Source organism: Protomyctophum bolini (assembly GCF_963924005.1).
Source record: "Protomyctophum bolini genome assembly, chromosome: 23".
NCBI classification, from domain to species: domain Eukaryota; kingdom Metazoa; phylum Chordata; class Actinopteri; order Myctophiformes; family Myctophidae; genus Protomyctophum; species Protomyctophum bolini.
The window spans coordinates 10950111-10977213 of NC_137884.1; the positions used below are offsets into that span (position 1 = coordinate 10950111).

The window sequence follows — 27103 nt, forward strand, 5'->3', positions numbered from 1 at the left end:
GTTGTTGTCAGACCACAGGCCGGTCTGATGTAGGAACTGTGGACGGAAATGAATGCATTTGCATGCACGATCCAGCATAGTGTTGAAAGTACACAATGGCCCCTTTTCCACCAAAGGAACTTGGAACCTTAGTGCTTTCATGGGACCGGTTGCAAACCGGCCTGTGTTTCCACCAGTTTTAAGCGGAACCATTGTAATTGGGGGCAAAGCAAAGTAAGCAAAGTTCTTTGTTTACCCAGGGAAGTGGACTAAGCTTGAGATGCTTGTTTACAGCCACACCCTGCTCACAGAACATTTCATGGTAGGGGTTCAATGCCTTGCTCAAGGGCACTTCAGCGGTGGTAATTTTAACGTGCCGGTCCGGGGATTCTAACTGCCGACCTTCCGGTATCAAGACCGCTCCGCAAACCGTTCGGGCTACATCGCTAATGGTTAGTGAGCGCGATTGGGGAGCAGAAGTCCCCAGTTGCCCCAGGTTCGATTCCAGGCCTGGCCAGCAATGTGTCGAACATCATAGTGTCCAGTTCACGGGGGAAATTCAATCATCAAAGGCAGTTACTGTTTGCCTTTTCTTTTTTTGTCGCTTGATTTTGCCATTGTTTATATCGTATCTGCATTTTCCAAACTGCGGCAGAGGCGTATCTACAATAAGGCGAGGACAGGCCTGTCCAAATCCATTTCTGCCTGGCCAAAATCCATACAATGAGAAAAACGAGAGGACAAAAACAAGACCTGAGAACTATTAGTGGACAGCTGATTGGCCGTCGCAGTATAGCGCAACCCTCATTCACCCATTGGAATGTAAATGCATGCCTTTCAGCCTTTGTATACTACTCGTCTGGCAGGTATATCTCTTTGAAAACCTTTAGTGCTACGATTGTGCGTGGGAAGACGACAATTAACATATCTTCTTACCTGCCCAAAATGTAATTCCTGGATTGGAAACGCCACTTTGGTTCCCAGTTCAGGGCAAGAAAAAAGTATTTTTTTGGTTTCAGTTCTGAACCAACTGTTATGGTTCTGATCCAATTCATTTTCAGTGGAAACACTCTAGTTCAAAATTAGTCAGAGGAGAACCCCGGTGGAACAGTGTGCTCTCAGTAAAAATGTGTGTGGTTCTTCGCAGGGTTACAAGTCTCCTAGAGAGTACATCGCCACCCAGGGTCCTCTGCCTGAAACCCGCAACGACTTCTGGAAGATGGTCCTCCAGCAGAAGTGCCCTATCATCGTCATGCTCACACAATGCAACGAACGCCGAAGGGTGAGAATCGCAGAACATGTCACTCAAATAGACCATCTTCAAGTGGCCAATTTGGTCTTACTTCATACACAGGAGCAGAGCACTCAACGAGTACGAATTGACAGTGGCCACTGTCAATAAAATATTATATATAGCGTCCCTGTTGGGTGGAACCCTCATACAGTATGTCCAAAACTGTTACTTTTCAGGATTCAAATAATAAAAAAATAGCAAAAGTAGCACTAGCAGATCTACAAGCTCAGAATGTGTTGCTTCACGCACCGGTGTGAGCTTGCGGATCTGCTACATTTGACGCTCGCAACACACCGTGAGCTTATTTTCAAAACATTGTACAGGGAAAGGTATATGGAGCTGAAGAGGTTACTGTATATTTTAATCATATAATATATAATAATAAAAATCTACAAATCTTCAAGGACCCGCCAAATTTACTCAAGTAAAGTACAAAAACCAAATTGTACTTAAGCCTAGAACACTATACATCCTTTTTGTCAAACCATCACTAAACTGGTATATTTTACCCAAATGTAAATTTTCCATAAACAAATAAATACCTCTCATTAAAATATATTGAAGTACAGCAATACATGGCAACTTGAGGTACTCTTCTTTAATATTTCATCATGACATTTAACAAACAAAAAACAAAAAATGTATATCATAGCGGGGGAAAATGGGTGAAAAACCTGGATATTATTAAAATATTCCTAAATAAATAATAATAATGGAGCTGGGAACGTCTTTGGTCCATCCATTCCTGAATAAAAAGCCCATTGTGGATGTATGGGATTTTTCTCTATCACTCTATCACTAAACACGGGTGAAATTCACTGAACACCTGCCTGTAGAAAAAAATCAGGGATGTGGACAGGGACACAAACCTACCTTCTATGATGTCACTGAGCACCATGAAGGTACTGAAAGACCCACCCACCTCAGATCATCAGCAACATTATGAAAATTACAAACATATCATTATCTGGGTGAATAATCACCCATGTTTAGTGTTTTACTTTACCCACTGGGTTTGTGTGTGTGTGTGTGTGTGTGCTGTGTTTGTTACAACAGGTGAAATGTGACCACTACTGGCCCTTCACGGACGACCCGGTCATGTACGGGGAGGTCAGTGTGGAGATGATGTCTGAGACAGAGTCACCAGAGTGGACCATCAGGAAGTTCAGACTGGGATATGTAAGTGCAATTTACAATGTAGGCATTTAGCAGACTCTCCAGAGCGATTCACAGTGAGCATGGTGAACACGAGTAATACATCAAAAGCATAGAAGGATCATAGGATCATAAGTTGAACCAAGAACATCATCGGCCTAAACAGTACAATATAAAAATAAAAATAAATAATAGTCTGTACATTGAAACTATACAAACTTTAGGGTGACAAATGAACGTAGCATCTGTCTACATAACATGCTATGTACAGTAAATTACATTTTCACCTTTGCATAAGCAAGGTCGTCGAGGCTAGGACAATTTACAATGTAGGCATTTGGCAGACGCTCTTAATCCAGAGCGATTTACAGTAAGCAAGAACAAAAAACATGGTAATGTTTGGACAAGTGCTACGCACCGGCGTCTGAAGGGGTGAGTCTTCAGAATCAGATTGCGCCAAAAGATTGGGAGTGACTGAGTCTGCAGTTCTAACTGCAATGGGGAGTTTGTTCCAAGGTTCTGACAGATTCCCTGTGTTAGCTGATCTGAGTGAGTGGGAGGGGTTACACCACCCTGGACCATTAGGAAGTTGACTAAAACTATGACAAAGAATGTTCGTGACTACCTTTTTTTCACTGACGAAAACTAAATAAAAATGTACTGTATGATGAAATTGACAATTTCGCAAACAAATATAACCTCTAGACTGGGTTGCAATAGTAATAGACTAATAGAATAGATAGAATGCAACAAATAATTAAGTGTTTATGGCCCTCATTTATCAATGGAGTGTAAATTCTGCCTCAAGTTCGAGCTTCGGTTTTGGAGTACGCTCACGTCGGGACGGCATTTATGAAGTGATTGCAAACAGCTGAACCTTGCTTAATTTCGTTCCTAGTTGATAAATGTGACGGCTGAAATCAATCTGGCACGCCCTATGAAATCAAGCCTCGCCCTCATTTTTGCGACATGAACAACTGCAGTACGACCAAACAACGTATATGGAAACCGTATATTTGGTTGTATGCGGTATTAAATTATTAAAGTCTTTATTAATTTAATATACAACCAGATATATTAGTGAACGAAAACCTGAACCTGTGAAGCATGAATTAAATAACAAATAGCTCACGTCATTGGAATGAGTTTCGACGCGCACAGCCGGTGACAACCGCACACACACGCTGCTGTTTTGAAAATAGCTGCATCTCCTCCTCCTGTCCTGTCTGTCTCTGTCACTGTGGTCCGTGACATGCACGTTTAATTAATCAATGAATGCGCAGCCTAAACCTTATGTGGTACTGGTGGTGGTGGGCTGGCTGGGTTACCTATAGATGCGGATGCGGTCCCCACTTGCGCTGGCTCGGCACATTTTGCATTCGAGCGACGCGTCAGGTTTATCCTTAAACGAGGACGAGACGAGGAGATTGCGCATACCGTAACTCAAGAAAGACATGGGCCTGCTGTAGATTGCAGTAGCCTACCCGTTGGGAGACTTCACTCTATAGCTGCAGCAGTCTCCCTCAAATGCCTCTCCATGTCATGAAACTATTCCAGCACAGGCAGCGCAAATCCTCGCATGTATAGGCCTATGCGCTGATGCAAAACACAGTTTAAATGGCTTAAGCATCTAACTTGTTTTTAATTGCGTGATTTTAATTGCTTGGAAATATCCTACCAATTTCATATGACATGCCTTTACATTTTTTTTTTCCACATGTATAATATTTATTCGTTTTATAGGCCTATATATTTTAGGAGTGAATACATTATGTTTAGATGCCTGTGACAGCCTATCAGCTGGTCAGTCAATGCTGCTCCGCTTTTCTACGACAGAAAAACAGGTGAGGACAAAACATACGACAGCTCCCGACCTGACGTGATATTTGGCCGGGCGCACGCCAAAGTTCAAGTTCATGCTGGAATGATAAATGCATTGACAAGGTTTGAGAACCACTGCCAGGCATTGCAAGTGGAATCATCATTCATTTTTTGTTACACTGTCGCCCCCTGCAGGCAGATGAGTCACAAGACGTGTTGCATCTGAACTACACGTCGTGGCCGGACCACGGCGTTCCCACCGTCAACGCCATCGAGAGCATCCTGCAGTTCGTCCACATCGTCCGACAGCAGGCCAACCGCACCCCCAAAGACCCCATCATAGTCCACTGCAGGTCAGGAGCAACATGCGCACGCACACACACACACACACACACACACACACACACACACACACACACACACACACACACACAGTACATATTGTTGCTGTTGGGCAGAAACCTCTCCATACGTTATTCTAACTTTTTGTGTTTTGAATTTGATTTATTTTCGTAAATTAGCCCCCCATTTGATCATACCACGCCGTTACACAAAACGCACCAAAAGTAGTAGATCTGCAAGGTTGAAACGTTATCTTGAAGTTTATTTATTTTAATTCTGACACGTTATAGTTTTGGACATATGAGGTTTCCACCCGACAGAGACGATATAATGTGTTGTACATGTTCATTAGTACAGTGGTTCCCAAACCTCTTCATGTCAAGGACCCCCAAAATGACACTCATTAGCCCGCGGACCCCCATTAGAAAAGATATGCCAGGGACCCCCTTAAGAGAAGATTTTCACGGCTCTGGCAGTGATTTTCAACTGTTTTCATTTCAAGGACCCCCCAGTTTGATATGCAACAGGCTACGGACTCCCATTTAATGGCATTTCTATCTCTGAGACCCGATAAGTAGAGAAAAAGAATCCCACACACTGTCTTCACTTGAGTTTAGATTTCATTGAGCAACGTTTCGGTCGTCAGATCTTCATCAGGCATATCTCTGAGACCCCAATTTATATTGTAAAATCAATGTTACAAAACTACAAATGGAACCAAATGGACACTAACAGGTCCATTTGGTACACTATTTTATTAAGCCCTATTTTATACTTTGTCATGCCACATTGTCGCGGAGCAAAAATAGCCCATCTAATAAGCTTTTTGATCGGCCATTTTCACTACTGTATTCACCAATGTCTGATTTAATTGATTTGGATTAGACACAAAAACAGGCGTCTCAGTGAGAGTGTTTTTGTCTCTAAATCCAAATCAATTCCCAGTATTGAAGGACGATCGACTTGCGGTCCTTCAATACTGGGAAGGTATCCAGAGACATGGCAGCTGTAGTAGTCTCGTGTAGCCAGACAACTATTCCATAATCTCCGAATGCTATAAAGTCTGGAACTACACCTCCCGAAATCCAAGCTAAGGAAGCTGCCATTTCCGTTCACGAAAATATAATTTTAAATATCTTTACATTTAATTTTTTTATTTCCTTTTCTGCTAAGCAACAGGCTATATATATATGCTTAGATGATTTCCATTTATATTAGAATACATGTGCACGACTGTAAAGACAAAACAGAAGTGGGGAGGAGGCTCCACTTCCGCTTTATATTTTACTCATGACAGCTCTTCCGTTGCTCCACACTGTGTAATGGAAGCATTTGGAAATTGCGAGAGGCAACAGTCTGGTAACGCGAGAACGCGAGATCGGCTATTTTGTTTGCACTGTTTTAAAATGTAAGGGAAAGTGTGTCTGTGGGTTTCATAAATATCGAATCAATGAAAAGTAACTACATTTGGTCCATTGGAACACAAAAAAGTAGGCTATATATTTTTTTTGACATACACGTTTTTGTTTTTGCCCGACGACAACCCAAGACATGTAATTTTCTGTAGTACTGCAGAGCGGTGCATTGATTCATAGACCGGAGAGCTCTAAGTGCATCCATGTCTCTGGCTGCATTCCCAGTATTGAAGGACGGGGCTGACTGGGTTATGTCTTATAATCGTTGCTGTCGGTGCAGAAACCTCTTATCTCCACAATGTTTTGTGGGGTTTTTTTATTCCCGCAAATTAACGCCCTACTAAGTATCACAAGTAGCAGGTCTACAACTTGTGACGTGTTTCGAGCTTGTAGATCTGCTATTTTTGCTATTCTTTTTTATTTAAATCCTGAAAAGTAACCCTCCATGCTAATGAACAGGAGCCGAAATCTTTGCCGATTTCTCTGAATCTAAATCACAGATTCTAATCGATTCTAATCAAAAGATGCCTTTCGATGGCCGATTGCGGTCCCATCGATAGTCGCAATAAAATAATTCATGCCTCGGGTGGTCGGATTTGGTTAGCCCTTATGCTACATCCGGTCAAGCTCACGGGGACTGTGTTACCTTGAAAAGGGCTATGAAGAAACAAATAGCTGGGCACAGCAATGTACTGGTTCCAACTGACGGTGGGCAGTCAAGGTGTTAATTTGCCAAAAAACACAAAAAGTTTTATGGCTTCTGGCCGCCAGCAACAACATAACTCTATGGTTCTAACCGTACAGTATGTGTCTGCCATGCTGACTGTACTGTATGTGTTCCTGTTTGCTCCTCAGCGCTGGCGTAGGAAGAACAGGGACGTTTATCGCTCTGGACCGCCTAATGCAGAACATCAGGGAGCACGAGTTTGCAGACATCTTGGGCATGGTGTCAGAGATGCGCTCCCACCGCCTGTCTATGGTCCAGACCGAGGTAAAGGCAACGACTTATCACCACATTATCTGAAAGACTGATTACTATACTTGTAAGGACCAAGAGACAGACAAATAGACATTGAGAGAAGCATTGTCCTGGTCTTCACAAGAACAAAAATGGTTGTTTCGTGGTTAGATATACATTTACTACTAGACAAAGAATCGGTACAAACAAGTGTGTGTGTGTGTGTGTGTGTGTGTGTGTGTGTGTGTGTGTGTGTGTGTGCGTGTGCGTGTGCGTGTGCGTGTGCGTGTGCGTGTGTGTGTGTGTGTGTTGTAGGAGCAGTATGTGTTCATCCACCAGTGTGTGCTACTCATGTGGAAGAAGAAGAAACAGCAGTCCATCACCAGTGATGTCATTTACGAGAACGTCAGCAAGACATAATGATTGCCACGCTCCACACAGTAAGACATGATCGGTGGATTACTTTATTAAGCAGTTTGGTTAACCCATTTTGACCTGAGAACTGATTCTACAATGTCTCCTGAAATGACATGATTGTCATGACAATTTGTACATGATTGTCCTGTCAGTGGTTCTCAAACTATTTCATGTCAAGGACCCCCATGGAATTACAATTATATGTAATTGGCCATGGACCCCCATGGACCTCACAAGCTTGTAGCGCGGCACTCGGTGCCGCGCTACAAGCGAGATTGTAGATCTTCTATTTCCAATAGCTAAAGTATAACATAATGCTTAAAACACCAAAAGGGGTTCCCGTCCTGAATGGGTACAGCAGCTATGAACTATGCTAAAAGTATAACACCAAAACTCTCTCTTGTTGTAATCCTTTTAGTAAGTAAGGTTTCATTTGGAACCAGGCGACAGCGTCTGCGTTCATCGCTTCTCGCTTGAAAGGCCCTTTAGTCTGACAAACACATTTTGACCTTTGTGTGTGTTGCAGGCTGTGATCAACAGCACCTTCCTGAGCTGCAGGCCTCCATTCTGTGCAGAGAGATTCACGTCATCATCCCAGACAAACAAACAAAGAAAGACAACAACAACACCACCACCGACTAAATATCTACAACAACCCGAAAAAGAGTTAAAAAATAAATAAAAGTTAAACAGCGTCTTGGCCAGGTGGGAGGTGTGGGACGGCACATCCGAGACGCCACAATCCTGCACAACTAAACTGTCCGCCCTCATGTGACGAGGACACTGTCGGGGTTTGGGGGGTGGAGTGGGGCTGGGGTGGGGGGATGGGGGTGGTGGTGGGGGGGGGGGGGAGCGGGGTTTGGCACACGCCACTACCGAACAAATGGACGACTATGAGCGACCTACCTAAGTGGATCTGCCCCTCAGTTTGGTTCTCGTGAGGCAAGACGCGCCGAGAGTCAGCGTTTATGTTCTCGCTTTTGTTTCAATCTCAGGATTTACAGCTGAAAAACCAGCAACTTCAGCAAGCACACCGGCCCCCCACCCGTCCCCGCCCCACCCGACAACCCAACTGCTGCGGTTCAACATTGGAAGGTTGGCAGTTGTGCACTTGAACGCACCGTGGTGTTTATCGGAATGGTTGCTCGTGACTGTACAGTATTAGGATTCACCGGTTAGTTTGTAGCTTTCACGTTTGTTTTTTAATGGAACTTTTTACCGTGTCCAGCGTCGCCGGCGTTCGACAGAAGGCAAAGATTCAAGAACAGCTTGACCTTTTTACCCTAGGGGCCATTTGTCAAAGACTAAGGTTTCACTGCCATCCATGCCGTATGTGGAACTAACGCCTCTGTAATGGCTTTACCTGCTGGAACACCTTGCTCACAACTACTGCTTTCTCAGCCGTTTACAGACTACTGGTACCGAGGATTTAAAGGAGACAAAGAGAGGGAAAGGACACGCACATGCACACACACACACACACACACACACACACACACACACACACACGCACAGTTTAGATGCTAGTAAACTGTGCGGTCATAGTGGCTCTCTACCACAATAAGAACTTAGTGAACCATGGCCCGTGAAACATATCTCACAGGTTCTGAATCTTGGATGTGTTTCCATATTACACTACGGCTCTTGTTTCACATACGGTTCTTTCAACCTCATTTGGGCCCCGTTCAGGAAGCGGTACTTAACCCTGAGTTCGGGGAGGGAAGCCAGAACTCAGAACTTTGTACTTTAATGTATTTTTCTCTAAAATTGCGATAATAGCATTATCTACAAGCTCACAGCGTGTCGCGGCATGATGTGATGTGGGCTTGTAGATCGGCCATTTTTGCCTTTCTTTTTTTATTGTTTTTATTTTTATGATGTAGCGTAGCGTGACAAAAAGAAAACACATCACAGAACACCACTGGTTCTGGAAAAGTTTCCGATATGGAAGGTGTCAGGGGTTAACCCCTTCGTATTGGTACAAAAAAAGAAAAAAAGAGCTTATAGAGACTCTAATTTTGCACTGAGGCCTTTGGGAGGCGCTGCCACCAGTCTGACCTGCTGAAGATGAGAAGCGAGGAAGGGAATCGGAGGCAGCGACCGTGGTTTTTTCCCTCTGTGGCTGCTGCTTCTTCTGATTGTGGAAACAATTTTGCCTGTACAGTATTTGTCCATATATATTTGTACCGGTCAGTGCACCCCAACCCCCACCGCAGCGGAACCCCTTTCTAACAAAGAGTCTGCGTTTAAAACTCAACACAAATGAAATAATAAAGCGACACATTGCCTCTCAACGCAGTGGTTCTCAAACTTCAAACCGTTTAGAAACCCCCAAATGAATATGTATTTGGACTCCCAACTGAAAATATTTCATGCCAGGGACCCCAGATATAAGATTTGTGTGCAATGTGACAATGTTCTGATTTTGTAGCTATTTTCAACTAGCTGATCAATGAACAGTTTTCCTGGGGACCCCCGCAGCCTCAAAGAGCCCTGGGGGTCCCCGGTCCAGACGGCACTTTGAGAACCACTGTCTCACCACTGGCTTTGTGCATTCATACCGTCTGCGACACGCCGATGGTGACTGCACAAAACCTAAACCAAGGAACTGGGAAAAGTCTTGCACATCTTCCCAACCAATCACCGCACGTACGTGACATTTAATGAAGCATCTGCATCCTCTGTTTTTCACCTGAGGTATGCGGCGCTACCGTCGGTGGCTCCTTGTCGTTCGGGCGACACTTTAGGCCTTTAGAACGAGGAAGAGGGATGTTGGAGAAACATGAAATGGAAATGTTTTTATTTGTTTCTTTCGATTCTCTAGTTTACCAGTTTAAGGGTATCTGGATTTTTTAGTTGCAAGTTGCAACTGTTTTTTTGTTATTTTTTTAGATGAACGGTCCGTGTTAGATGTTGAGCATATCTGGCACTTGCACTAATCCTAGCTGGTCTAATGATAGTAAGTGGTTTTATTACCGAGGTAGTGGAGCTGCCAGTACATTTCCACATGGTGTCGGATCACATGAAGACCTGCTGTAATACCTGGCTTCCCTCAACGGTTCTTACTGTACTGTACTGTAGGGGGGAAATACCAGAAACATATCTTATCAGAAGCATATCTTTTGTACGCACAGAGAAATTATGGTTCCTTAAAAGGCTATTATGGTTAACAACCACCACCTTCAAAAGAACCTTTATTTAGTGAATGGTTCTTCATGTTGCTCATATTGTTTGGTGAATCTTTTCAAACAATCGTATCTTCTTTAAGGGACCACAAAAAAACGAGTGACACCTGACCTAATTCATGCACGTGGCCCAGCCATCCGACCACTTAACAGGATGGGTGGGCCGCGGACGCTTTTCCAGTATTTGAAGTGGGCCCTTATCCAGAAAAAACACTGGATTTATTTGATCTGTCATCTTTCAATTGATTTGGAGGGTGGACCGGCAAAAAAAAGAAAAGATTTCACTCCGCCAAGGACTGTCGAGTATGATGTGTGATGATTAACCACTTACGCCTGATTCCTACTTCAGCTATTTGAAAACCGTGAGCTTTATTAGGCTCTCAAGATCGGCCAACGGGGTTTAACTAAAGTGTTATAATTGGATATCATTTGTTATGTTTTGTTAATTGCTAACTGAATTTCCCTCACGGGATCAACAAAGGTCTTATCTCTATCTAAATGTATTATTGCCTAAATGCAATGGAAAGAAACAGTCCCTTACAATCTACATGGTTCACTACTGAAGTGGGTTTACTTTTCAGTGTTAATCATTGCTAACGCATTAATGATTATGGAGAAATTACAGCATATCGTAGCTGTAGGGAAGAAACCTCATATCCATATTAAAAAAAAGAAGAAAATAAACCGATGCAATTAATGACATACAGTGTCACAAAAAGTGCCCACCAAGATAATGGATATACAAGGTCTCCATCCGACAGCGACAATTTTGGTCTTTCCTATAGATCATGGCGATTGAGAGTGTGTTGGCAGGTTGTCATGTACCTGGAGCGCAGTCAGATTGTTTCACGGTTCATTTATCAGTAGCAGAGTCGTTAATGAAATCCAGATTGCTCCGATTGCAAAATGCCATTGTTCTGGGTAGACTTTGTTCAGGCACAGGGATTATGCACTGGCTAATCTGAGCACAGCAGTGGCCTGCCTGCGGACAGCCCCCGAGCCCCCCACCCCACCCCACCCACCACAAACCATTCTGACATATCAGGTTTATTTGGATGTCACGAGGATGTCTCCAAAAGAATGCTATGGAAGATCACCATCGCCGTTTTATGAAGGCCATAACATTCGATTTCCTTGGCCATTTATCAACCTTAACCTATAGGTTACCACTGTGTGTGTGTGTGTGTGTGTGTGTGTGTGTGTGTGTGTGTGTGTGTGTGTGTGTGTGTGTGTGTGTGTGTGTGTGTGTGTGTGTGTGTGTGTGTGTGTGTGTGTGTGTGTGCGTGCGTGCGTGCGTGCGCCTCACAAGTAGGCCTATCGTAATACAAGGCTGTGTGTGTGTGTGTGTGTGTGGGGTGGGGGGGTTATTGAATGTCCACAAGAACTGAGATTAGACGACACCCATGGGGTTCATGAAGCACTTGGGTCTTGCAGGAGTGGATATCCACGCTATGACCTCTTGTATATGAAGAGATATCCACTCCATGTCTGTTTGGTTCCTCATACTGGCCTTGGATCTTAATTGTCCTTCACAAGCACACGTAGCCTGTAGACTAGAGGACCACTCTAATGTTGAGAGACATCTCATCCCAGCGCGGCTCAACCGTATACTCACAACAGTAGGTTGCATCTCACGATTACCTATCAAATGTACTGTACATACTACTTACTGTGTAACTATTTGGTTTATATTTCAAAGTAATTCTTGTGGAAATGATTTGTTATATTTTATGTTTCTTTTTTTATTAGCATTATTGTTGTATACATGTGTGTAAACATGAACACAGATCCTTCATGTTTGTCTGATTTCTATACAGTTTCTACGGTGGCAATTTTTTTGGTGGGGTTTGGGGTGGGTGGGGCTCATGTTTTCTGACATAGTTGGGCATTTTGCAGCGACTTCCCCGGCCTTTGGAGTGCATGTTGGACACTTTGGGTGCTCATGAGTGCCACCGTGTAACGTGGAACCAACGCCTGGCTGTGGCCATGCAGCCAAATGCACTGTGTGTTTTAAATTCCGAATCATACTTACATCGTACGCCAGCGGTGCGTGGCGAACATAGCCGAACTACAAGCTCATATGGTGCGTTTGCCGGTGGGTCTCAAACCTTTTCATGTCAAGGACCCTGCCTAAATTAGTATGTATTTCACCGCAAACATCCAACTGGAAAAATAATTATGCCAGGCAGGGACCCCCATACAGATTCTAGATGGGTTTTTTTAGTGGTGCAACCACTCCATTACGAAGCTATGTTTGTCCCTGGGTCCCTGTCTGGGTCCGTGTGTCCGAGGATGAAAATCCCACACACAGTAATTCTGTCATTTCTCAACCGTTTCGGACGTGGGGTGGCTCGCCGGAACCACCCCGAGCCCCTTGGCACGTTCCTGGGGGTCTGGATGTTCCGAGGACCCCCCCCCCGGGGAGCCCCTCGCGCTATCTCTGGAACTGGGCTGGCACCCTGGGCGCTAACTCCGGAACTGGGCTGGCACCCTGGGCGTGTTCCTGGGGGTCTGGATGTTCCGGGGACTCCCCGGGGACCCCCACACGCTAACTGTCATTTCTCGACCATTTCGGACACGGTGCGGATGGGGAGGGGATGATATGATATTGTGATGTCACTATATCACTGTCATTTCAATTGGGCTTTTTGACTCAAAGGCTTTCATCTTTCAGGAAGAAACCAAAAATACACAGGGAAGACATATTTCAATATTATAATTAAGCAATATTACACGAGAGGGTGTGGGTTAACGTGATTATTGCCATGACAGTGATGCAGTCTGCAGGAACTCGACGAAGTCGAGTTCCGCAAGCATCACTGAAGTGGCAATAATCACGTTAAACCACACCCTCAAGTGTAATATTGCAATTCTACAACAGTTACCCTTAAAACTAAGAAAATCGCTGAAAAAATATATTTTTTTAATGACAGATGTAGTCACTACGACCACAAATGTCCCAAGAAACTAGCTAGCCTAGCCACCAAGTTTGCTAGCGCTCTGGGAGAACAGAGCAGCTGAATTATTTGTTTTGATTAGGTGGTGAATGGTGCTGGTTTAACCCACGGCTAGAAGCCGTTTCAACCAATCAGATTGCTTCCTCGAAACGACCTGTTGTAGAATTTCTAACCACACCTGGGGGTCTATTAAAGTAATGTTAACTCCATAGATACATGGGCTACAAAAGACAAAAAGTACAAACACCTTATCTTTATTATTAACAAGATGCCCTGGAACCCCCTAGGGGAACACAACTAGCCTTGCATTGTGTGTGAGCTTGTAGATATGCTATGTTCGGTGCATGCCATGAGACGAAGCGTAAATAAGGCATTGCGGTATGTTGTCATAACTGACCGAAAATGTAGAGACGTTTCCAGTAGCTAAGCACTGTACACAGTTTGAATACAATGTTTTTCCTTCGCTCAGTGTGTGTCCAGTCAAATCTTGTAAGTTGTTGGTGCCATTCTTGTGCATTGTGTCACTTAAAATTAGCGGGGCGATCTTGGGGCTTCCGATCGCCATCACAGAGTTTTATTGTACGTGTGTGTGTGTGCGTGTTGGAAAAGTAAAATAAAATGTTGCAATATCACTTCCTGAGAGTCAATCTCTATGAACAGGAGGATGATATAGGATCTAAGGGTGCATTGCACGTTTTTTCTTTTTTTTTGTCTAGGACAGTGTCCCAAATCTTTTCATGTCAAGGACCCCCAAATTGACACTAATTAGCCTGCGGGCCCCCATTTGAAAACATATGCCAGGGACCCCCATAAGAGAAGATTTTTACAGCTCTGGCAATGATTCTCAACCAGTTTTTTCAAGGACCCAACATGCATTGGTCTACGGACCCCCATTTAATGGCATTTCTATCTCTCGGACCCCCAATTTATTTTGTAAAATCAATGTTAATTTAACTCTTGAGAGTGTAGAGTTACAGACCCATAAGGGTCCATTTGGTTCCAAACTATCATTTAGCTGGGGAGCCCCTGGAACTCCCTCAAGGACCCCTGGGGGTTCCAGCAGACTTGTATAGACAATGATCCCAGCTCGCCTGGTTTAAAAGGCTTTTTCACAACATTTTCACTCTACAAACAATTATTCTGGGCGAAAATGTAGGCTAATCGTAATTCGTAATGGACCCACTATGCCAAACATTGACATTATATATTGTGATCGTTCAAATCCATTCTGATTCAATATTCAATGATGAAATTAAGCTGCCTTTCTAAATCATGATATGCTTTGCTGCCACCTGCTGGACATAAACACCTGTGCTGTGTCAAAGGCTAGCTAGGTAATCGTGTCAGGTTCGGGTTCTTGGAAAGCATACGTCCTGTTTACGTCATCACCAATTGACCAGGGAAACACAAAAGTTTGCAGTCACACAATGGATGGCAGGTGGTGTTAATTACCCAGCACCTATCGCAAAGCACCTGCCAATTGTGTGACCGCAAACTTTTGTGTTTCCCTGGTCAATTGGTGTCTTTTGGTGATGACGTCTGCGGTAAACAGGACGTATTTGTAAACTCCGTGTGCATCTCCGTGTGCATCTCTTGAAAAAGTGGAGATAATTCACTAAATACGCGTTTTGTGCCAGAACTTTCACATGGATATAAAAATAGAGGACCATTTTTCACACCACGTCTTTGGAATTATTTAATGGGTGAGTACAAACGGAGCATTTATCACATTTAGGCCCCATTTTGAACCCGAACAGAAATTAACCTGGGTGTTATATGGCTCTGTATGTGAAATACTGTACTTACTGTATGTAACAACAAGAGCCGTTCTAGCTAGGCCTAACTCACTAACTAACTAAGCATGTGGGACAAAATTGGGGAGAAGCGGACATCATTTGAACCATGCTATTGAGGATGCAGTAGGCCTACTGTACAATACAGTCCACAAGATGTCAGTGTCTGACTTAAAGTAGGCCTACTGTAAATCCCGGGAACATGTGACGCGTTTAAAATCTATACACTATAGTGCCCAAACACGAGCGTATACGGTTGCTGTGTGAAGCTAGGCCTGTGTCAGCTGTGTGTGTGTGTGTGTGTGTGTGTGTGTGTGTGAGAGAGAGAGAGAGAGAGAGAGAGTGTGTGTGTGTGAGATAGTTGCACGGCAACTCCACGCGCGCCGCTCAAATCTGGAAGGCAGCTCGAGAGCAGCACCGCCGTCCTCAGCCGACCGAGCGACTGATTTACAATCGCAGATTCCAAAATAAATACATGTCTGAGTTGGAAGAGGAATTTACACTTTTTCCTGTTTTTGTTGTACCTTTGTGGAGCCGAAACAAGACACGCTTGTGAATTAAATCCATTTCGATAAGGATTAAACCAACAACAACCTGCATGCAGAAACGAGGAGACTTCAATGTCCTCCACCAAACGGTCAACAACGATTAACTAAACCCTTCCCGAAATTTAAAACATTTAAAATAGGCCGACTAATTCAAACGGACTGATTTCAAATCGACTGATTTGATTTAAACAAAACCCGGTTGAATTCTACTTGGAGACTTGGAGTGAGTCTGAGCAGGTCCGGAGGAGGAGGAGGAGGAGAAACGATGCTGGAAGAACCGTCCAGATCTGGGCTGCTGTTAGCGTTGTTTGCGGTGTGGTGGTGCGGCGGCGGCGGGGTGCGGAGCTCCATCACCGCGGGGCTCGGGGACAGAGGGGCGGCCACGGCAGTCTGCCCGGGCCGCTGCCGGTGCGAGGAGGACGGCTTGCTGCACAAGGTGGACTGCTCTGACCTGGAGCTCACCCACATGCCTGGAAACATCAGCGTGTTTACCTCCTATCTGTGAGTTCGTTTACACACACACACACACACACACACACACACACACACACACACACACACACATACACACACACACACACGCACGCACACACACACACACACACACACACACACACACACACACACACACACACACACACACACACTGACTGTCTGACAGTGTTGTTAAAGAAAAATATATTTATTTTGAAATGGCAGATCTACAAGCTCACAACCCACTGCATTGTGATGCGTTGTGAGCTTGTAGATTTGTTATTCTCAAATGGCCTATATGGGGTTGAACTGATTGTGATGCCATATTAACACATTTAGCTGGGGACATATCAAGGACCCCCACTTCACTTTGAGAATCAATTAGTTACAGTGTGTGTGTGTGTGTGTGTGTGTGTGTGTGCGCACCATGTGTTTATGTTGTTGGTATCGTGAGAAATTGAACACCTGTGTCTTCACGTGCACGTGTGCAACTACATGCACGCACGTACACACGCACACGCACACACATCTCTCTGTCATTATGTCACAGTCTACTCCTGGTGAAAGCAGTATTCTATAGTGAAGTCTACTATAGGGATGCCAACCAATATGGAATTATCCCTTATTTTGAAACTATAAAGACCCTTGTTGAACTGAAGGACAGACATTGTTCCTTATTTTTGTCGGAATAAATCAATGACACAGCAGCTCATATAATATTATAAATCTATCGTCTCTGTCAGGTGGAAACCTCATTATGTCCAAAATGGTAACTTTTCAGGATTTAAATTCAATAACAGCACAAATTGCGTGTTGTGAGCTTGTATAGCTGTCTACCGAGCAATCTTCATTCCTACTCTCACCTATATGGTCATGAAGTGTGTTAGCCTGCCTCGCGTTGCGATACTAATATACCACTGCGCTGGGCGGGTGAAGTGTGGCTGCGCCAGGCTAGAAGTGTGGGTCATGACCGAAAGAATAAGGTCGTGAATACAAGCGGCCGAAATGAGTTTTCTTTGACGGGTGGCTGGCATCTCCCTTAGAGATTGGGTGAGAAGTTCAGTCAGAGAGACTCAGAGTAAAGTCGCTGCTTCTTCGCCTGGAAAGGAGCCAGCTTAAGTGGTTCGGGCATGCCTCTCGGATGTCTCCCTAGGGAGGTCCTTAATGAGGCATGTCCCACTGGGAGGAGACCCCGGGGCAGACCAAGGCGCAGTTGGAGGAAACGCATCGACTCACTGGCCTTGGAACGTCTCGGGATCCCCCAGGAGGAAGTCACTAATGTTGCTCTGGAGAGGGACGTCTGGAACACTCTGGTAGAGCTGTTGCCCCCGCGACCCGACTACGGATAAGCGGTTGAAGATGGATGGATGGATTATGCAGAAAGTCCAATTGATGTTTATGTTATGTTAAAATAATTAAATTATTTTATGTGATGTATTCCCATGCTATTGTTCTTGCTTAATGTAAATCGCTCTGGATTAAGAGCGTCTGCTAAATGCCTAAATTGTAAATTGTAGAGAGAGAGAGAGAGAGAGAGAGAAACGGAGACCATGCACCAGACGGAAAACCCATTGGACTTAATCAGATTTTAAGAAAACAACAGGAAAGCTACCTGACATACTGGAAAGAGACTACCCAAAACCAAAGCAAAATGGAATGCTATCTATCACTAAAAAGAGAATATACATTGCCTGATTACCTGTGCATGGTAAACGACCCTAAACTTAGAAAAGCATTGACTAGGTACAGACTCGGTGAACACAGCAATAGACAGAGGCTGCCACAGACAGACCCCGCTCCCAAGGAAAGACAGACTGCACTACACTTTCTAACCACCTGCCCAGTGCCCACCATAATAATAATACACACATAATACCCCGGAAATGTGGCACCTTTTATTCCGCTAACCAATAACCAACCAGCCTCACTCCAAATTCGGTGATGTCCGTGTTCTCAGCTGTGTTCTACCAAGAACCATCTAAAACAGAAAATAAAAGAAGCGGCATGCTCAGTCACAATGCGTTGTGTTCATGATGCGACGCATTGTGAGCTTGTAGATCATCTGCCATTCCAACCATTTATCTTATATACAAGTGAAAAGGTGTACCCATACTCATTCTTCATGCTCTATCTCCGACCGAACCACACTTTTACCACACATCTCTATATGCAAAATAAATTCGCCACCCTCCCCGAACTGACATAGCCTATTTTTTAGCCGTTCAAGTTTCTTATTTGCTCTGCAAATATTACTTTTATGAAAATCACGATCGAGCCAGCAGATAAACGGGTGCCACAACACGCCGAGAAACAAGGAATTTAACCACGCTACTTGCATACACTGCAACTCGCTTACAATTCGCAAACCTGGCAACACTGCCTGCCTCTTACGTCACCAGCTCTGCTCCTCCTGGCCTCCGTAGTCCGTCGCGCTCACAATCTGTCGCAGCCATCTTGCTTTTCTTTTGGATGGGCGAGTGGACATTTAATGCTAATAAATTAATTATAGGTCCAGCAAGCAAATCATGATGGTCTGATTGTGCTCAATAGGTCACAATAACATTCCGAAATTAGGTGTTGTGTTTTGTATGGCATTTTCCCCAGTAGTAGTTGCATATCTATCTCAGCTTTTGCCTGATAGCACACATGCTAACGTCAGCAGCCATAGCAACATACAGTGTGCGCAGACATAACATGAGTTGTTTACAACACAAACACACGGCCTTTTCACCACGCAATACACACAACAGCTCGGGAGTTATTAAACCGAACGTGGACGCTGTTTCAGTGTTACATTTGCTGCGCATATCGGTGTTTTGTATGGCATTTTCCCCAGTAGTAGTTGCATATCTATCTCAGCTTTTGCCTGATAGCACACATGCTAACGTCAGCAGCCATAGCAACATACAGTGTGCGCAGACATAACATGAGTTGTTTACAACACAAACACACGGCCTTTTCACCACGCAATACACACAACAGCTCGGGAGTTATTAAACCGAACGTGGACGCTGTTTCAGTGTTACATTTGCTGCGCATATCGGAATAATTGTAACGGCATGCATGATAAATGTAACAACGCTAAAAAACACCATTAAACATATCGTTTTCACCTTAAAGCTATTACATTTCATTGAAGCAACTCCTTAGCATTGTTTTCATACCATGGATGTGATAAGATAATGTATCAAACATAAGGGAAATATTAAATAGGATCGGGTGTACCAGTTTGGCCATTTCTTTTTTTTCAATGGGGCAATACATTGATTAAACAAACGTTTGATTGATTGAGTTGTACAACGTTATACAACCCTAAACTAATTTTAGAATACACTACACAATACAATACAATTTTAGAACATATTTTGCACGTTCCATTTTTTTACTCAGAGATCCCTTTAGCTACACATGTAATATTTCCAGGCAACGGACCTACACATGTCAGCTACCATAAACCACTTCAAGTTATTAGGACGAAATAACTGACAGGAGTGACGGTGCTGTGCTGTGAGTAAACTAATAGGGGAGAGCCGCCAAGGATGTAACATTTTGCACGTTTCATTCTTTTACTCAGAGATCCGTTTAGCTACACATGTAATATTTTCAGGCAACGGACCTACACATGTCAGCTACCATAAACCACTTCAACTTATTTTTTTGATAAAACAGGTCGGGAGTTATTCAACCGAACGTGGACGCTGTTTCAGTGTTACATTTGCTGCGCATATCGGATCAATTGTAACGGCATGCATGATAAATGTAACAACGCTAAAAAACACCATTAAACATATCGTTCTCAGCTTAAAGCAATTACATTTCATTGAAGCAACTCCTTAGCATTGTTTTTATACCATGGATGTGATAAGAAAATGTATCAAACATAAGGGAAATATTAAATAGTATCGGGTGTACCAGTACCAGTTTGGCCATTTTTTTTTTTTCAATGGGGCAATACATTGATTAAACAAACGTTTGATTGATTGAGTTGTACAACGTTATACAACCCTAAACTAATTTCAGAATACACTACACGATACAATACCATTTCAGAACATATAATATTGGCCAATATGTCAAATATGTAAATATTACATATAATGGCATTGAATGGAAGCGGACCATTTGTAACACATGTTACAAATGACCCGCTTTTGCAAGTTTTCTTTGCAGTTGCTTACAGACCAGAATGAACGTGAATTCCGTCTAAACACGATGCAAACTAATGAAGAACATAAGCATGAACACATCCATGTGGATTTTTATTCACCAACACCAAAGACAAAAATTGTACCACACATATACTCCAGGTGTAAAATTAGACGCATTTTGAAGGTAAACACTTCAAACTTCAAACTCCTGGCCACGTAGAGTACGTTGCTGTACACATACTGACGCGATGGCGTCATGGTGGCGTTGACCAATCAAGATATAACGTCCATGTTACAACCGTGAAGCGTTACAACCTTGGCGGCTCTCCCCTACATTTGTTACTAACATTAGGTTGTGGCGAAGTAGACACGTGGCCAGCAGATACTGTGTTTTGGACAAACAGGCTAGGTATTGGTGTTGATTTGGGTCAACTGGACAAACAGCGTGGTGTTGTTTTGTGTCTGTGTTTGTGTTGGAGCGCCTCAGTGTGGCCGTACAGGTCATGTGCAACCTCTTCCACAGAGAGATGGAGACACTAAATCTCAGCTGGACAAACATGTTTGCATGCATGCATCGCTGCCTTGCATGCTGTGTGCTACTGTTGAGTCTGTCACTTACTTTGACTGATTTATGGCATTGTCTTTCTGTTAAAATCCAACTATGTTAATTTAAGAACTCTGGGCATATAGGTCATTGTTTATTCACTGTGCACACGTGTAGCCTATTGTATGTCAGACTGTATGTCTGTCCCACAGTCACAATCCTTTAGTACTTAGGCTGTGGAAATATTCAGGACAAAACAATGGTACATTTCCAATAACCCATTCGTTACTACATGTGGAGTCAACTCCCGCCATTTATTTCTTCCCATAGTGCGTGGCAAAGTCGCTCTGGGATGAGTGCGCGCGTAGCGCGCACGAAATTCTAGTTTTTATACATTTGAAAACTTGTGAAACTGAGTATTATCTACTTTTTCCTGAAACCAATACTTTTGCTAACAGAGTATTCCTACATTGCAGTAGTGATACTTTTCATGAGTACTTTTTTCACCACTGTCAGGGTTCCTCTTGCTCAGACAGAGCTAGGCAAGGCAGTGCTCCATCTGCTTGGAATGAACTTCACAAGTCCTCAGTTATAGTTATAGCTAACCCATTAAGACTTGCATGAGGCCAATTCTACAGATGCCTTCTAAATCAGCACTGTAGTTCTCACACTTTCAAGATTTGTAAGTCACATCGCGGCACGAAGTGACGTGCTGTGAGCTTCTATATCTGCTATTTGTATATAGCCAATGCAAAGGTTATGCACTTTCTCGTCTTAATTGGTTAAAAATCAGTTGACTTCCTCCTTTGCGTTAGTTCTAGGCTAGGTTAGTTCAGGGCAATGGTTTCTACCACTTTTGTTCAAGATTGTAACTGCTTTATAAAAAAATGTGGTTTAGTTTATTTACTCTTTCTGATTCATGTTTTCAATTATTGTTGCATATGAATGACTATATCTAGTTTTTTCCCAAGTTGCATTGTGACATTAACATGACTGTATTCACTTGAATTGTAGGCCACAAATGTCTTAGTTTCTGATTGATTTTACTTGACCATTGCTTTGGCAATGTAAACATATGTTTTCTCATGCCAATAAAGCTCCTTTGGAGTGAGAATTTCATTGAGGAAGAGGGGGAGAGAGACAGAGAGAGAGACAGAGAGAGAGACAGAGAGAGAGAGACAGACAGTGTGGGGCTTGTATGGATTGAGGACAGAAGGAGAAGAGAAGTGGGATGAATACATTTGCAATGTTTTTCCTTCTTATTAGTGTGTGTGTGTGTGTGTGTGTGCGTGCATTGTGTGTGTGCACATTTTGTTTCTATCTGTGTGTGTGTGTGTGTGTGTGTGTGTGTGTGTGTGTGTATATTGTGTTATTTCCGTCTCCTTAGGCTGACTGATGAATATCAGGCCATTATTCAAGAGTGAGAGAGAGGGGGAGGGGGGGAGGCTATATCAAGGTAGAAGCCCAGTTGTGTGGCTGTGGCAGCGATGCCTCTGTTTTTTGGTGCGTTGCTTTCTTCCAATGTTTTGTGTTTCCTCGGTGCTGTCTTTCATTTAATTCCGTGCATAACTGATGAGTGTCCTAGACTTTCAAATTCGGTTCTGGACAACCCCGGGTCCGACCGACTCGACACCGGGCCCTGCACTCTCTGTGGGGGTGCGGAACGCGTGTGTCGAATTGGAAGTATAGGTGGGGCGAACGGTTCCCGAGTTACGTGGATTACAGACGTACAGAGACTTGCTGCATTTATAGTTAGATAACATACATGGTCTAATGAAAATCTGTCCAGGTTTCAACTTGTCTTTGTGTAACTCATGTCTGTCTGTCTGTCTGTCTTTTCAGAGATCTCAGTATGAACAACATTACTTCTGTACCGACCGGAGCGTTTTCCACACTTCACTTCCTGGAGGAACTGTGAGTAACTCAATCAATCAATCAACCAATCAATCAACCAATCAATCAATCAATCAATCATTACAATCCATCCAGCTAAAAAGGTGGCCAGATGGGTGGGTTACTGGTCTGTGAACGCGTTTGAGATTTTCATGTGGGCCCCGACTCTGACCCAGAAAAGGTTGGGAACTGTTGTATCATCAGGAGTGCATACAACACATGTTGCTAGGGAAAACATTTCTCACAGTGCACTGTGTCTGTATGTCTGTATGTCTACGGACAGTGTGTCTGTCTTTAGAAAGGCGAGAAGAAGATTATATGAGAGCAGAGAACAGATTATACGAGGAAACCTAACCATGTTTGTTCTCAGTAAACTCTCATACGCACATGCACGCACACACGCACACGCACACACACACACACACACACACACACACACACACACACACACACACACACACACACACACACACACACACACACACACTCACACACTTGTATATAGTCATGTGTGACCCTTGAAAGACCTGAACTTGATTCTGACTTCTGAGATCTATTCTTGTCCACCGTTTCCCCCACACCGTGTGCGTGTGTGAGCGTGCGCGCGCGTGTGTGTGTGTGTGTGTGTGTGTGTGAGAGAGTGTGATATTTATCACTGTGGTTATAGAAATGCCACTATGGTGATAGGACACAGTGGTGATCTGTGGTTTGAACTTTATGTGACGCACGCACGCACGCATGCACACATACACACAGACAGGGCTGTCACGATTATGAAACTTATGAAATCTACATGCAGATAAATTGTCACACAAATTGTGATTAATGATTTCATTGTGTTTCTGTCGTTGAACACTGGTACATGTCATGAATCAACATTACATTTCTGTTTGCCTTTAAGGCTTGGTAGACACAGAGAAGACATGACATGAAATACATAATTGAATACGTTTATACTTAATTTAGTTTTTAAATAACCAGCCATAGTGATTCCAATATTCTTTTTTAAATGTTTGAAAATGGGCTACTGTACATGTACGTTTTTCCAACGTGGAAATGATTAGGACGATTATCTCAAATTGTCCCATTATCGCTGCAAGCTTGTATACATCTGCTTTTTTTCTTTTTTAAATCAATCGATTTTACAAAACAAGGCATTTGTAGAATTGGCCTGATGTCTTAAATGACGTTAATAGTAATTGTGTAGTTTGTCTCACAGGCGTTTGGCAGGGAACGACTTGTCTTTCATCGCCAGAGGAGCATTTTCTGGCCTGTACAACCTCAGAGTCCTGTAAGTACACACAAACACACGCGCACACTGAGTCATGCACGCACGCACTCACGCACACACACACAAGCACGCACGCACGCACGCACGCACGCACGCAGCATGTCTTGGCCGTGTTGATGAACACGTTAGTTCAGTGATTCTCACGTTTTTGTGTCAAGAAAACCCAAAATTGATATGTCTTTGGCCGCAGACCCCCCTCCCCACCATCTGAAAATGTTTTGTGCCTCAGAAGAGAAGATTTATGTTAAAATAATAATAATAAACCATTTTTATATTATATTATATTTCAAAACAATGTAAAAAAATAGCAGATGTGCATGTACAAGCCACAAAGTGACTAGTTGTGAGCTTGTACATCTACTATTTGTGAGTAGCCAATGTATAAATGGATAAAGTGGTTCAAATTATTGTGATGCTATTAACTATTTTTGCTGGGGACCCCCTGGAACCCCCTCAAGGACCCCTGGGGACATCAAGCAAGCGTCAAGCGAGCAATAAAATACATCAAGAAAAGTTTAAATCCTGGTGTCGACACTAAGGTCTCAGAGACACTTGTACAGGTCATGTTCTACTTGCCCAAAGGTCCTGGCAACTTGCCCGAAAGGTACATTTTCCGTTATGAATGTCGATAGCTACGGAGTGGCGACAGTCACTTTGAAATACCAGGATGAATGCAACTGCTAGTTGTAAAAAGCTAGCATTGTTCTTCATAAATATCCTATAATATTTAATGAAGATGGAATGCACTTGCCCGTCGGCCAATCTGCAAGTAAACTCCACTTGCCCGAACGTTTTGTTTACTTGCCATGGGCAGTCGCCGGGCATTAGTGTCAACCCGTGTGTGTGTGCATGTGCGTGCGTGCGTGAATGAAGAGGCAAAAAGGCTGTAAAAGTACTGTCCTGTCTCTGCAGCCGTCACATACAATATATGGTGGAGACACCCATATAGAGTACAGAGATGTTATTGTATCATGAAGACATAATGCCATGATTCTATGAATGTAACCATAGCTGTACCTTTAATATTTGTGTCATTGCATGCTGGCCTTCATGTGGAAACCATATTTAAAATGTCAATGTGTTTGTTTAGGATGCTTCAGAACAACCAGCTGACTTCAGTTCCTGTCGGAGTCTTCCAGAATCTTCCTAATCTGCAGTCACTGTGAGCATGCATGCACGCGCACGCACACACACACACACACACACACACACACACACACACACACACACACACACACACACACAAGCGCGCTGTCCCATATGTTAAGCAAGCAATGCTGAAACCGAGAGAGGATGAGGGGTCTTGTACAGCGGAGTGACTGTACTGTAAATTTTGAGGTACTTTTTACATACAGTATTTCCTCATCACCTAGACCTGCATACAGTATATAATATATACTGTATGCAGGTCTAGGTGATGAGGAAATACTGTATGTAAAAAGTACCTCAAAATTTACAGTACAGTCACTCCGCTGTACAAGACCCCTCATCCTTAATATCCGGGCCTGTTGAGAACTTTGGGGCGGGCCATCTAGAGTTTGAATAGAAACGTATCAGTCAAAAGGGAGACATCGAAGAGGAAGGACAGGTGGGGAAGGATCTACATAATGTCAGAACAGGACAGCTCCATATATGGAAATCTAAGGGTTTGAGGTTTGAGGGTAGTTGAGTTGCTGGCCGGCATATTATGCCGGCCAGCAACTCAACTACCCTCAAAACCCTGTACACTCAAGACACTGCCCCCGCTGCCACCCTTAGATCTCCATATACAGCTGACCTGTTCTGACATTCCATATGTTGATCTGACCTCATCAAAACCTGTACACTCAAGACGTGCTCCATGTATGGCCATACCTCATCAAAACCTGTACACTCAAGACACGCTCCATATATGGCCAGTACAGAATTCATTCCATATGTTAATCTGCCGCCCCCCCCCCCATACCAAAGCGCCAGCGCTCGCCCAGCAGTCTGATGTCACCCAGGCGGATGCGTGCACGCATCCACGCAAACCTGCCTTTTGGGCTAGATAGCTTCACGCCCTCAGGGCGTCTTACTGGTTATTATTACTACATTGTTAATATTTTACCTTTAAAACTGGGAAATGATCAGTGTTTCTATAGCAACAGGAATTGTCTTACATTTGAATAGAAGATTTTCTGAACAACTAGTTTAGGATTTAGAAGGCGTTTTTAAAATCGGCCTCAGGTCTAAATGGGTTGAATAACAAATGTGAGTACTTTTCCAACCCTGATCTTGTAAAATGGGGAAATGGCGAAACACAGCAAAGAGAGAGAGAGAGAGAGAGAGAGAGGATGGGAGAAGAGGAGACGTGAGGAGAGGAGATAAGGATGGACAGACTGGAGTCTCTCTGTGAATGAAACACACATTTATCTGATCAACTATTATGCGCTGTCTCTCCTCTCTCTCTCTTTCTCTCTCTCTCTCTCTCTCTGAGAACAGAGGCCGTTTTGTTCCAACAGAGACAGAGTGATACCTGTAGCTGTCTGTTCACTTTAAGAGCGTCTGTGTGTGCAATGCATGTGCTCATGTGTGCACGTGCGCGCGCTTGCTGCCGTGCAAACACATGTACATGTATACGTTATGTGTCACTCAATGTTTTCCAGGCCAATGGCCCCTTATAGCTGAAAGAGGGAAGAGGAGCCCTACTACTTAAGGCATACAATTGTGTTGCAGACTTTTTTAATAGATTTCATAGAGTTGTCTAGACCTGTTTGAAAGCACTATCGTCAGTGTATCTTTTCTATTTATATGTTGGATTGAGGATAATGTGCGTTTTCAGACATTTAGCCACTTAAACAATCAAGTATACTTGACTTTTGGCTCTGTACTTGGTCTAAGGGTATACATGCATCTATCTCAGATTTA

The 27103-nt window shown here is 43.5% G+C and overlaps 2 protein-coding genes across 2 annotated transcripts in view; both read left to right on the top strand.

Moving 5' to 3' along the window:
- Positions 1-8164, top strand: part of ptpro (protein tyrosine phosphatase receptor type O) — a 70638-nt gene extending 62474 nt beyond the window's left edge. The window contains 6 exon segments of the mRNA XM_080757020.1: positions 1127-1261; positions 2330-2452; positions 4445-4602; positions 6862-6997; positions 7280-7404; positions 7908-8164. Of these exon segments, the coding sequence (XP_080613146.1) occupies positions 1127-1261; positions 2330-2452; positions 4445-4602; positions 6862-6997; positions 7280-7384 (657 nt within the window). The 3' untranslated portion in view covers positions 7385-7404; positions 7908-8164.
- An 8070-nt stretch (positions 8165-16234) lies between these two features.
- LOC308310642 (leucine-rich repeat-containing G-protein coupled receptor 5-like) overlaps positions 16235-27103 on the top strand; it is a gene marked incomplete at its 3' end in the record, with an annotated part of 26614 nt that continues 15745 nt past the window's right edge. The window contains exons 1-4 of the mRNA XM_080757023.1: positions 16235-16365; positions 22873-22944; positions 24143-24214; positions 25305-25376. Of these exons, the coding sequence (XP_080613149.1) occupies positions 16331-16365; positions 22873-22944; positions 24143-24214; positions 25305-25376 (251 nt within the window). The 5' untranslated portion in view covers positions 16235-16330. The remainder of the gene's footprint in view (positions 16366-22872; positions 22945-24142; positions 24215-25304; positions 25377-27103) is intronic.